This window comes from Oxyura jamaicensis, chromosome 7 (assembly GCF_011077185.1).
Source record: "Oxyura jamaicensis isolate SHBP4307 breed ruddy duck chromosome 7, BPBGC_Ojam_1.0, whole genome shotgun sequence".
Lineage (NCBI taxonomy): Eukaryota > Metazoa > Chordata > Aves > Anseriformes > Anatidae > Oxyura > Oxyura jamaicensis.
Genome location: NC_048899.1, coordinates 21,135,172 through 21,149,212, shown reverse-complemented (window position 1 = coordinate 21,149,212; position 14,041 = coordinate 21,135,172). Strand labels below are relative to the sequence as shown.

General features: G+C 37.5%; 1 protein-coding gene across 4 annotated transcripts in view; it reads right to left on the bottom strand.

The window, feature by feature from the left end:
• Positions 1-13,701, bottom strand: part of GRB14 (growth factor receptor bound protein 14) — a 65,128-nt gene extending 51,427 nt beyond the window's left edge. For 2 of the 4 annotated variants that reach the window (XM_035332155.1, XM_035332156.1), the window contains exons 1-2: positions 13,640-13,701; positions 12,074-12,206 (exon numbers count right to left, since the gene is read on the bottom strand). In XM_035332155.1, coding sequence (XP_035188046.1) covers positions 12,074-12,206; positions 13,640-13,686 — 180 coding nt within the window. In that variant the 5' untranslated portion in view covers positions 13,687-13,701. Of the gene's footprint in view, positions 1-621; positions 852-12,073; positions 12,207-13,639 lie in introns of those variants that run through there. The other 2 variants (XM_035332158.1, XM_035332159.1) reach the window with 1 other exon arrangement.
• Between the last annotated feature and the right edge of the window lie 340 nt (positions 13,702-14,041).

The following is a 14,041-nucleotide window of genomic DNA, read 5'->3' as shown; positions in this document are numbered from 1 at the left end:
GTAGCTCTCCAGAAAAGGCCTAGATCTATTCATTCCTTTCCTCTCCAGCAACTTACGTATTGTTTATTTGCAGTTATCCTACAAATCCCCTTTCTTTGGGCCTGAAAAGCTGAGCAATTGCTGTTTATAAACTCATTCCAGATTTGGGGAAAGGAACACCCAACTATAATTAGTTCATCCTTCAGCAGTTCCACTGACCTATTGCTTTAGAGTAGCTTACATCTTCTATACAGCTTGATTGACACAGTAAGTGGTTATAAATTCCAGTTTTCCATAAATTCTATTCCTGCCATCCACTTTTGCCAGCTACTGCCCAAGCATAACAGGAATGTTACAAGATTGGCATTATCTTCATACCTATAAATCTTCTATCTTTTTGCCAAATGCCTGGTAGAAAAGAACAAAGTTATGATACTTGACTTGTATTAATGTTTAATCTTCAATGTTATTTAATAAGGTCATTGTCTCATGGGCAGAAGTACAAAGGACAAAGTACAAAATTTTATAAGAAGTTACTGAAAAGGAGCACTTTTCCAAAATCCTTTCAACTCATTTATAATCTTATTTCAAAAAATGGGAAAAAAATGAAAGAAAAAAAAAAAAAAAAAACACAGAGCATACCTTTTTCTTGGTTGCCCCTAATTTCCATGAATGAGGAATATCCTATCTGAAGATCATACCAATGAGTAGTTTTGTGGACACTTGGGTAAAAGTGAATCTCATCACCCAGTAAGTTCCCCAGAGGTGACAACACACAAACTTACTTTGAAAGTTCCACGTTACCTGAATACAATAAGCTCAAATAGATTATCATTACAAAAGCAACTAATCATATACTAGCACCTTTCAGGATACTACAAATTAGTTTTTTAAACTGTGAAATCTTTTTTTTTTTCCAAAATTATTGATTATCAAAACACCAGAGAAAGTCAGATTTGCTCTACTTAGAGCAAAGCCTTCCTATCCAGATCACTTCAAACTGATGAAAGGATTTAAACCTTCATCTTCAGCAATCAGATATAAATACGAAGTGCAAGCAGTAAAAAATTAAAGATATGGAAACAAAGTTAAAGTTTGAAAATCAAGATATGTACACTTTTCCTTTAGACCTAATGAGTAATAATGGTACTAGAGAGAAACAACCTGAGAATCCATCCTGTTTTCCTACCAAAATGGAGCAGCATACTCCTGTATCACAATGCTACAACATGCTACTCAGAGTGGGGTTCAATTATGTTGGAGAAAGCCTAATGATAATGATCATACCAGCTTGGAAAAACAAAAACAAAAAACAAAACAAAACAAAAAAAAAAAAAAAAAAAAAAAAAAAAAAAAAAAAAAAAAAAACATAATCTCCTCTTACCACATTATTTAGCTCCATAATTTGTGATTATGGAAATGTTCAAATTTTAAGAACAATGGCAAAAAGCTGAACACTGTTCATTAATGCAGCTCTACATTTCACAGTATCAAAGAGCATAATGCAGTTTTCCATCCTCATAAATTCTTACAAACTTGTGAAATCCTTGTTAAACAGTCTTGCAAAGCTTTTCAGCTACCTATTTCTGCAACCAATAGGTTCAAAACAAATTGAAACACATACTGATAACAAAGTTCTGTCAACTAAGTCATAAAAAACCCACACACTGTACAAGCTTCCCCTCACTATAGAGCAGTGAATTCTAGTGAACAAACTTCCAGCCTGTTTTTTCAACATTTGATACCATTTCTGTGTCATTATCAAGTGCCTGCAGCTGCTCACAAACTCGAGGCCTTAATGTAATCAGTAACAGGAGTTATCATAACAGAAGTAATAAAAAGGCTATTTATAGACCAAGAATGCACTTGTTGAAAAATCCAATTCGGATCACAAGGCAATCTACTATATCTTGTTTTACTGTGGATATATTAAGTTAAGAAGCAAACAGAGAGACATACCAGTGTGCAGCATATGCATACCTACCAGAACAGGCAGGAACGATCCATCAGTACACTAATTAGAAGCACAGGCACACCTCTAAGATAACCAATATACATTTCTCTCTTGAGATTTAAGTATTAAATATCATGAATGCTATTGGGCTAAAATATGAGCTGATTAGCTACAAATGAATGTTCTGCAACTTAAGCAGGAGAAAAGAAAGTGCATGCTGTTATTGGAGCAGAGGTCTAATTTATTCTCCCTTTTAATTCCTCCTCCCACAACTGCCCTTCTTGAAAAATTTTCTTTGGCCTGATTAGCATTTTTTTTAATCTTCCCATTTGAGGTGACTCCCATCAGGACTCTAACATGAGAGGCATACTTAAGTATGCTGTCTTGAAGATTTCCCTTTATCTTCATTTCCAAATTTAAGGCAGTCATAAAGGAATTAATTCCCTCAGAAGTAACAGCTTTAAACAAGTTCAAGACAAACAAGGAGAATATGGCCAGTGGTCAACTGTCATCTCCCACTTATCATTATAGGATTTTACCTTTTTTTTTTTTTTTTTTTTTTAAGGCATAGCATACATAAGGATTACCACTGCAAAGAGTAAGAAGATAATAAAGCAAAAATTTGGAAAAACAAAAACAAAAAAAAATACTGTATTAGTGGCTCTAGAGTTATCATGTCACAACAAGCAAGGCTTCAGCAATCTGTTGAAAATAACTGACAGGAAGTTACACATGTATAATGAATTGAAAATCATTTCACTGATCACAAATATTTAAGACTATTTAATATGCATTACAAAGTTAAATCCACCTGGTGAAAACTAACCAGGTTTAATATTGATGTTTACATGAAGGTACGTTTTGTGTACTCAAAATCTAAATTATTCATATTGTAGCAACATTTACACACAAAATTGTGTGATATTGGTATTCCTCGCATTGTTCTCCATAGTTCTCAAGTTCTAATTTAAACAAATAACTCTCAGAACATCTTAACTGCAACAATCCAAAGATATGTTAAGAACCACACAAAAATTCCTAACAGAAATCCGAGTTTGAGCTCCACTCTTCAGTTAATACCCCAACACTAGGGGATGACAAGGTTTTAGTATGTTTAAATACAAGTATTTTTTATCATCTTATATTAGCTTCTGGGGAGTAAAATTTATGGTAAACTACTTAGTGCTTTCTCCATTTGCTGCAAAGCTTTTAATTCAAAGGAGGTGAAAGGCATAAACCTAACAGTCATCACATGACTACTCAATAAGAAACATTTGAGTTGCCAGCTTCACCAAATCTGTAGCATTTCAGGTGATTTAACCATTCATCACTGACTACTCTAATCCCATTCAACTGTTGAATTGTTTACATTATAAAATTAGCAGAATATGAAATTACAGAATCATTTAGGTTGGAGAAGACCTCCAAGATCATCAAGTCCAACTGTTAACCTAGCACTGCCAAATCTACCACTAGAACATGTCCCTAAGCACCATATCTACACCTTCTGAATACCTCCATGGGTGGTGACTCAACCCACTTCCCTGGGCATCCTGTTCCAATGCTACACAAGCCTTTCAATGAAGATTTTTATCCTAATATCCAACCTAAGCATACTCAATGTGAGGCCATATCCTCTTGTTCTATTGCTTGTTGCTTGGGAGAAGAGAAGGATACCCATCTAGCTACAACCTCCTTTGAGGTAGTTTTACAATAGGGTCTCCCCAAGCCTCCTCTTCTCCAGGTTAAACAATCCCTGTTCCCTCAGCTGCTCCCCATAAGATTTGTTCTCTAGACCCTTCACCAGCCTCAATTTGGACACAAAATCCAGCGGGTGTTTACAATACTAGTCAATGAGATGACAAATGCTGATCAGAACAGGACCACAGAGGTTTTATAAGGCAAGATGACAAAACCGAAGGGAAAAAAATGAAGGAAAAATAAAAGAAACACAAAAGCAAATGAGAGTCTTATTTTCATCTGACTGAATATGGAAACAGCTGTGGCATTAAAAAGAGAAAAAGATCTATGGAGCTCTCACACAAATGCAGGTATAAGCATGCACATTTAGAATTTCAGTTTAAAAACATTGGTGTTTAACTCTTTTAAGATCTTAAAAACAATCTTTTTGGGAATAGAAAAATTCTCAATACTTTGGGAATAGTATTGCTTCAAAACGCAACAGAAGTCAGTCCTTTAAACAGCAAACCACACATTTTTCAATATGCATCTTAATCATAATCTAGAATAGATACAAAATTACAAATGTTATTTAACACTGTTCTAATTAACCCAAACTGTGTGTCTTGAAGTTGGACAGGAATGTTTATCTGTTTGAATTGAAAGACAGCTCAGACAGTACTCCATAAAGAGTAGATGTCATTAGCTTTCTGTTGTTATAACTGAAGTATTGCATCCCCCACCCAGTGGTATCACTCACTGACAATGCCACCAATGAGAAGACACCTAGAAAAATGTCTGCCTGGAAAATACTTATTTAATCATGTATCTGTCCATGAAAGGTACAGAGATGATACAGAATGCCCTAACCATCTCAGTTCTCCAGTCCAACTTAATGGACTCATTCCTGGGAATGCTTATGAGAAAGAACAGTTTTAGCATCTACCACATCTCCTTCCCTCCTGAAAATTATGAGGGTTCAGGCTGCTGAACAGTCAGAGCTTAATCTTTTAAAGCCAAAGTCTATAAAACTGAGTTATCAGGAGTAATTCAGCAATGTTAAAGCAGAAGTTCCCTGCAGTTTCAGCAGGCCTTAACTGGCAAGTCTCTTCTATATTCAAAGAAACAGAGACTGTTTTTATCGTTGCTTGCTTCAGTGACCTTGTGATTACATGGTTCTTTAGAGATCATGGGACCACAACACCAGGTAGTGAACTCAGAATTCAGGAGATGAATACCAAAGCATAGATTTTTGGAGAACGAGAGTTTACAAATTTGCAGAGGTTTTCTACACAACAAATTAGATCTATTGCAATCTACCAGAAGTTTCTTATTCCAAATACAACTTCCTGAATCGGACAGAAGAGGCAGCTTCTTGTACTGAGAAAACAGTCCTACCAGAAGAGATAAGAAATTTCAGTTTTGACTTTCAGGCAGATGAAGCCCAAAATAATCAAAATCAAAAGAATGATCAAAATTATTCCAATCTGACAAACACTGGAAAAAAAGAAGGTCAAAACCTCTGACAGTTCTGATGATTTTTTTGTTTTATCAAGCTACAAATAGGGGAAAATTTAACCCTGACTTTTGCCTGATATAAGTGAATTAAGATTAAAGGGGTAGGAGCAATATCCTAGTAACCAGCAAAGTTAAAGTGACCTTGTTTGCTTGTTCATTGGGGGGGGGGGGTTGGAAAAGACATGCTATTTTTGTAAAGTTAGAATGTTTGGAGTCTTTGCTTGGGTTGTTTTTGGACAGTAACAAAGTACAAGGTTAATTTGTAATAACATTGAGGGTTGATATGAAGTCTGACAGAAAGCAATTTCGTTTCTCCATAAGAAAGATACAATAATGAATGAACCAACAGAAAAAGGATAAAATAAAATACAAAAAGAATAAGACTTAAACATGGGATTATTCTGAAGTTTTGCCAAGGTGATGTTTCAGACAGCTTATGCTATGCCACCTGAATATAAAACAGGCAACATTCTTTATTGCTAAAATAAGATTTTTTTCAACTCTGCCTCCTGATTCTTGCTTATATAAATCTGTGACTTTCTGCCATCGTTTTGAGATGACTGGTCAAAGCATATAGGTGCGTGCATTAAAACAGCAAGTTGTAATAAGGCTCTAAGAAATTTTAACCTAATGTAACAGCAATAAATCCTTCTTTGGTGAGAGGGCACAGCCATTTAATCAAAGAACAGAGTATGGAAACTAGAGCAAAAACCTCCAGCTGAGTCATTGAAAAAAAAAAAAAATAGTCCAACTGAATCAAGTCTCCTATTAGAGACTTCAAACAAAAGCCTTGAGCTGTTTAAGTTGGTTTTGTGTAGGATGTTTTTTCTGTTAATCTGTAAATTGGTTGGAAAGACTTTTCCTCTTCCCTTGTGCCTCTCAAACTGAAAGTCTTCTGTGTAATGTAAGGGGAAGACATAGCAGAAACAGATACATGTTTAGGAGCTGGAAGGAAAAAAGATTAAGAAGTGGTAACAGTGGATATGTGCAATGCTCTCCAGCCTGGAAAGAAGTCCAGCAAGAAACAGACAGACTGGAATTATAGTGTGAATTTAACTAATTAATCTTTGGTTGGAAAAGATATTTCAACCCTAAGGCAGTTAAAAATAGTAGAAAACCTGGAGTAATGCTATTTAAACCAAGGTTTCCAGACCTCCTTACATCTAATACAAGCATATGAATCCAAATATATAAAAGTAATGATGGGTACTTAAGGCATGATCTTCCAGAACTAATAAATTTAGGGTGTTCAGACACACTGCTGTGCACACACAAGGTAAATGGAATTGACTAAGAAGAGATGCAAATGGCTCACCACTTTGTCTCCCCATCCTAACAGGATTTTTTTTTTTTTTTCTTCAACTGCCCAAAACACACATTAGATGTTAAGGCATACTTTGCATTATAAGAACAAACAAAAGAATTATGCACTTAACAGCTCAAAGAATATGGAAAACAAACATGAGAAAGCTCCTGTCCTTCAAAATTTGAAATTGGAAGTCAAAAGTGGTTACTGTGAGGAAACACAAGCACAAATTAGACCTTGCCCACACAGTTTGTACATACCAACATAATTATACTAGAAAGCACTCATTTATTTACCCAGAATAAATCTTACCATAGCATATAAAAAACAAACAAAAAATAAATAAATAAATAAATTTATTCTGACATCCAAAATAAGTTCTAAAAGCATTAAATGAACACCAAAGTTAGCCAATATTATAAATGATATACTCCAGATTGACTTACCAGCAAGTACTTGCTTGGACATTCATGAATTAACACATCAATGAAATTGTTTGTGTTTTTGTATTGTCCAAAAGTCAAGAGGAAACAGGTACTTCAGCCAAAAAAATCTGTCATTAAAAAGTTTAAGTACCAGATACTTAGCAATTTACGTCTGTTAATACAATTATCTGTAAAATTTTCAAGGATAAGGTTTCAAGAGGGTACATTAGAAGACCCTAAATTATAACTATTAAAAAAAAATGGTACTCTGATTACAACAGTCAAAGCTCAATATAAATCATAAACTTAGAATAGCACACATTTAAAGAAACATATTTTCCTTGCCATTAAGGTCCCCTCAGTTCTTCTTTTCCAAAGAGCCTCACATGAAAATCTTTGTAATGCAAAAAGGGAAGGGACGTTTCACTACAATCAAATATGTATTTGAGTTTTTTTATACAATTGATTTCCAAGAAGGAACATCATGGGAGTATATTTGGATTCTAAATTATAAAAATATCTACTTGTTTAGAACATCAAGAAAGACAAAAGAGGCAAGATATTATACCAAAGAATTGAGTGTTCTTCACCTTGAGATTCACTTGAGTTTTATTTTTGCACTTCTAATTGAATTTAAAGAAACAAGGCACTAATTACCTTGAACTACTTTTGTGTTGAAACACTTTTTGGCTTATCCTTGAGCAGGGCAAGAACTGTCACTCCAGTGCAAATGATTCAGGCTTTGTTTTCAGAAAGACTTAAAAAGAAAGCTTTCATAACTATAGTAACATAGTTTTAGGTCATTTGACCGAAGAAAGCTGAAAGTATACTAATGAACAGAAAATTATATATTTTTTACAAGTAACATTTTTCCCTAGTAATATCCATTTTGATCTTAATTAGAGACAAAAGTGTGAGTTATTCATTTTGAAAATTAAGACAGCTAATGCACGTGTTTTACATGTTCAGTTCCTTGCCAGTTCTTAGAGAACACAGGCTCCAAGACACAATTAGATTTCCATATGTGACCTCACATACTCCACTTAATAACAAACACCTAAACCAGTGTCATGAAAGGCAACATTTCCCACCATGTATGTACTGAGTTGGCTGCATTGCATTGGGCATGAGGGGAAAGCCAGGGTTTTTTTTGTTGTTGTTGTTGTTGTTGTTTTCCCTTTCAAATATAAGTCTTCCACCCTGAACATAAACTTTAGTTTATGTGAACATCTATGACACTATTCATATCAAAAGCACCCGATCCCCTCCTACATTTCTTGCAGGGACACCAAACTTGACGGTTTTATACAGAGTAGATTTCACAGTCCACAAAGTGGTCTTGCCAACCATACATTCAGATGTTGATTTCATCTCCAGATTACTCCCTTAAGGATGAAGATATTAATCACACAATCCCACTCCCATTCACACTACATCTCAAAGTTCTCCTTCCCAAAGGTGGGTGTGATCAGCTCCATGGGACCACCTTCATGAAATGCTCCATTGAGAACACATCAGCTGAGGAACAGGTCTGCCTGTCTCAGCATGGTGAATGCAGACGTTCCTTCCATTCTCCCAGCTCCCAGTTCTCTCTCTAGGAGAACAAAAGTTGTCACTATACTGACTCTATACTGTTACTGCTTATTTTCGAGCCATGTTATTCCCCTCTCCCTTCTTTTTTAAAATAAAAAATAAATAAATAAAAACTCAGGGTTGCCTATTGAAGTAAGCTTGTTCTAACTACTGCTAACGTGTTAGGATTATGAGTCTGTGAGGATATAACACAAAATTCTTCTAAACAGCAGGAAGAAGAATGAGACAAACAGCTGTGTTTTTGAGGCAGACCAAGTAATGTTCCGACACCAAGATTTCCTACTTCCCAAGCATAGAGGCAATTCACCATGCCACTATGTGCTTTTTTACCAATTTGCTGTTTGCTCCACAAACAGATATGCTGTTCAAGCAGCATGTTCAAAGCTTTATGAAGATTTATGATAAAAGATCATGAAAAGACAGTAAGAACATCAGTTTAGAAAAACAAAAGTTCTAAATAACGTTAATAATCTACTCAGAAAAAGAAAGATATTTAAGAACTTCAGCCTTTCAGATGTCACAGGTGTTATGAATACGAAAGTGGTAATGTCACAGATAGATATTTCTGACAACTTCTTTTTTCCCTGGAAATAGAAAATCTTTTCTGGAGATAAAAATAAGACAAAAGAAGCATGAATTCTTTTTTTCCTTTTTGAAACACATATTTTGATAATAGTTACCTATTAGACATAAGTAGAAACTCACTCTGCAATTTTTCTTTATTATACCTGAAATTAAAAACACAGCAGACGAAGAAACTAAATCAGAAAGAAAGCAGTCTAAAAGAATCATTGAAAACATATGTAGATCATCACAGAGTGAGCAGAAATTATTCTGGCAGCTGTCAACGCTGTATACAAAAAAAAAAAAAAAGAAGAAGAAGAAGAAGAAGAAGAAGAAGAGTGCTTAAGTGTACTCTCATTTCTCTTAAGAGTTTGGAAATTATCAAACTGCAATGGTAATAATATCCATGACCTTCAGGGCTATATTCAGCTAGGGGTTTGTATAGGGATTAAGTATATGCAGAAGGAGCTGTGTAGGCAAACACAGAACATGGTGTGGATATACCGTATTTCCAAGCACATCCCCCACAGCTAACTATGGGAAGTCAAAGCCACAGCTTGCTCCTCCTCATTGCACACCTGCTTAGTATTCACTCCCTCTCCTTTTCATATCTATTCATATTTCACAAAGATATTAGAAGACTTCAACCTGAATTTCAGAGATACAAGTTTAACTCACAGAATCACAGAATCGTCTGGGTTGGAAGAGACCTCCAAGATCACCAAGTCCAACCTCTGACCTAACAAGTCCTCCACTAAACCATATCACTAAGCTTTACATCTAAACGTCTTTGAAAGACCTCCAGGGATGGTGACTCAACTACTTCCCTGGGCAGCCTATTCCAGTGCCTAATGACCCTTTCAGTAAAGTTCTTCCTAATATCCAACCTAAACCTCCCCTGACACAACTTTAGCCCATTCCCCCTCGTCCTGTCATCATGCACATGGGAGAATAGACCAACCCCCACCTCACTACAGCCTCCTTGAACTCAATAGTTGCTGTTTGGTCTTAACCTTTGATAACTTCAGATTAATAACAAAAGAACAGTTGTGCCATGTCTGACAAAAGGTCTGCGTAGCCCAGTACCATCTTCTCCAGCACTGGCCATACACAGATACCTAGGTAAAAGGCTTTGTGACGAAAACTATGGTCTTATTAAAATGCCTCCAGCAAATATAAAGACTCCCCTCTATTCTTTCGCACTCTGGAAATGGGTCAGGCCCTCTGAAGACATTACTATCATTTTAACTTGCTTTGGCAAGTAAACCAGTGTTTCTTGATCCTGCTTCTACCAGAGAGTACTACATTCTTCAATGGCAAACCAGAAAAAATGAAAGGATTGCAAGAAGAAACTGTCACCAAAGGTATAACAAGAGCCCATCTAAAAAAACATAAGTGAAATCAGTGAAGCCATGAACTTCAGTTTCTCAGAGACTGAAGCTTACATTTAGGTGGCTTAACTGATCATGCCAGTCAGTAATTTTAAACATGACAGGCCCCAAAAGCAGACAGTTTACCTTTCAGTGTTAAATCATGCTTAATAAAATCTACTTTCCAGTTGCAAGCATGAAGACAACCACAATGAGTGCATTTTAGCCAGCAAAAATAGTTATCTGAACTAATTTTTAAAATGTGACTCCCAGTCCTTATGTTCTGAAAGATAATGTTACCAATTTGGTGGTTTTCCTGCCTCTGAAGAAAGAGTGTTAGTGCTCTGCCATGAAACTAACATGATTTTACCCAATGCATTCACAGTGCTTACATATAAACTGACCAGAAATACTTCAAATTAGCATTGCTGTTGTAGGAAAGAATTGAAAGTGATACAAACAGTCAGGAAAGACACCACAGCTATTTTTAGAGAACATGCAATATATGACAAGATTGAATCACTGGAGTTTCGCAGACACATACGTGATTTTCACAAGAGATGGGAGGGAAAAATAAGCAAATGTTTCCCATTAAGGTGTCCACCCAGAAATTTCTCAGTAAAGTCTCTGGCATCTATTCTTTCCAGCAGATACACAGAAACAGCCATGGCTCGTCAGCTTCAGAAAGGTTAATACAATTACAAGAAACTTCAACTTCCACACCATTTCTTGATGCAAATTTAAAAACTGAATAAGCAACATCAGTGAAAGTTCTTACACCTCCAATATCGCTCCTAAAGCTGTTAAGACAGAGATCTTGCAGACCACCAAAAAAAGAGAATGTGAAGGAAGTAGCACCCTTAATCTCACAAGTGTTCCTTGTCAGACTTCTCTTCAGTCTCAAAAAAGAAGAGAAAAGGAACAGGTAAGCTTCTAAGGCGCAAAACAGATCTTCAACACCAGTAATCTCCATTAATTGGAAACTCTATCCTCTATCCCTGCTCAGGAAAACAAATACACTGCTTGTGAACAGAACTAAGAGCACCACCAGGTGTGTCTGCCCACTCAGAACTTCCCTTGGCTGACATTTTAAGGTATTTATAGAAATATAGTAACATCATAAAGATATATATATACAGATGTATAACATCAACTACACACACACACGTATAAAATATACACACATATATAGAGACACACATGTAATGTCAACTGTGCACACAGATACAAAATATAGCCACGTACACAGCATTTGTTCCTTCCCTTCAGTTTCTTTTTTATTCCATTATCCTTGAAAAATTAGACATCCAGATAAAAAGAGCTGATCAGTGATTGTTAAAGCCCTCCATGCCATAGAATTGACGACAATAATTGGAGGTAGGGAGGAGGAAAGAAATTAACTTCATATCTAAGTACGTAAAGTATTGCCTGCCCATGGTTCGACTTTATCCAAAAAATCTGTACAGTCCAATTTAGACTCTGTGTAAGAATAGTCATGTCTTAAATCACAGATTCTGAAACCTCATTGTCTACAAGCACTGATGATCTCCAGGGAAAATTTCACCAAATTACAGAAATATGGAACACCCTTATTAGAAAAATATTTTAATAGGTAACTTGGGTTTTCCTCATGCCTTCATGAAACCAATTTAGTATTCGTCAAATAATAATTTAAAAATCTTACCTGTTTTTTTCTTGAAGTTGCCTTGGGCAACAGACTGGCTGACAAAACGGATGCGAAGGGAGAGCAACACAGCTCAGGAAAAGGATTTGGAATTGATGGGATCTCCAAAACACTGTCATCTTTCTTTGTTCTCCTATTTCAACAGAATACATAATAAAAAGAGATAATTACAAAAAATGCTGTTAAAATTACCGTAACCTACCGTGCATGCCACACTAAGGCACTAATAGCACGATATTTTCTGGTTGCAGTAATTAGCTTTTTTGTGCAGTTATTTTTTAATCAGTAGGCTGAATCTATTAACATATAGTGCTTAACTCTACTTGAAAGCAATCCAAGTACTCAGCTCTGAATATAAAGTTGTTTTAATATGTGTAAGTCTTTGCAGACTAAGAGCATGGATATATTTATATTGGCTCCTCAGGACATTAGTAAATATTTTGTTGTCCCTGTGTTCACGCCATTCCCAATGTACAACTATTACAACAGCAGATGCATGTAACCTCTTAGGAATACTTCCCAAGTACATCACAACTATATATTGAACAAATGGAAACTTTTTTTTTTTTTTTTTTTTTTTCCCAGAATCAGGAGTTGAAGTGATTGACAAGACAAAATAGTGCAAAGCAAATGAGCGTATACTCATTTCCATCTTCAATGACTTTTGTATCTGAATCTCCATAGCTCCAACACAAAATAAATGTCTCAGTAGTTTCTGGTGGCTTAAAATATATCTGTGTCGTAAATATCACCAAGCAGCACTTGCAAGAGTTTGGAAGCTAATCGCTGCTGTACTTGCTGAAGAGCTCCGTTATGCACTGGCTTAAAGTGCCGCATTAATAACACGGTTGGCTAAAATGCTGGGCATATTACCCTGCATGGTTTTCTCACATGGCAAATATCAAAGAGCACTTTTTATACTTGATTTCATCTGGGGAGCAGCACCCAAAGCACCCCAGGTATTTGACTCTGCCAGCACATAATGAGATTTCTCTACATGTGTGAGTTGATGACTCCAAGCTTAACGTTTAACTTTATTACATTCATTATTGTCATTCGAGATTTCACATACTAATTGCTATAAAAGTGTGGAAAACCGTCAAGGTAAGGTAACAACGCGGACTGACGACGGTTTTCTTTCTGGAAACCCACAGAGCACATTCCTTTAACGTGACACTCAGCATTAAGGAGTGAAAGAATAGCGTATGCAGCATCTCAGTATTTCCTAAACTTGAGTCTACCAACACCGATCAGATGCTTCATTAAAAAAAAAAAAAAAAAAAAAAAAAAAAAAACTAGCTCGCAGTCTCCTGGACTAAAAATAAAGATCAATGCCTTCCAGACTAGCCTCAGGGGGTAACAAACACAGCGCGCACATCCCCAGCAGCAGCAGTGCCAGCAGCATCGCTGCGGTGAGGCAGCTCTGCCAAGCGCCAGGGGAAGCCGCTCTGACAGCGAAGTAGCGGCTCGGGTGGGCTTCGCGAGGCGGCAGCGGCGTCCCTCTTCGCCTCAAACTGAGAAACCTCTTAGAAATAAAAAGGGGGGAAGAGACTGGGGGGGACGCACCCACGGCAGCAGATGCGCCGCACGAACCCCTCCCGGGGCACCACCATCCCACCCAGCAACTTTTCAGAGCACGTTTCGGGGCCGGCAGCCCGGCGCAGAACCCTGCCGCCCGCCGTTAACTTCCCCTCGGCGCGTGTCCCAGCACCGGCCCCTCGGGCAGCCCCTCTCAGCTCCGCCGAACAACTCCCCAAGCCCCGGGCAAGGCAGGGCCGGGGCCGCCCCGCCGCCGCTTCGCCCCCTTCCCCGCCCCGCCCGGTGCAGGCAGCCCCAGCCCCCGGACGGCAGCGGGCAGGGGCCGGGGCCGGGCTGGCGGCGCCCCTGGGACCCCGGCCTTACCTGTCGGGGGACGGCGGCGGCGGGTGCCGGCCGGGGGAGCGCGCCTCGCCGCGGGGGCCGGGCGGC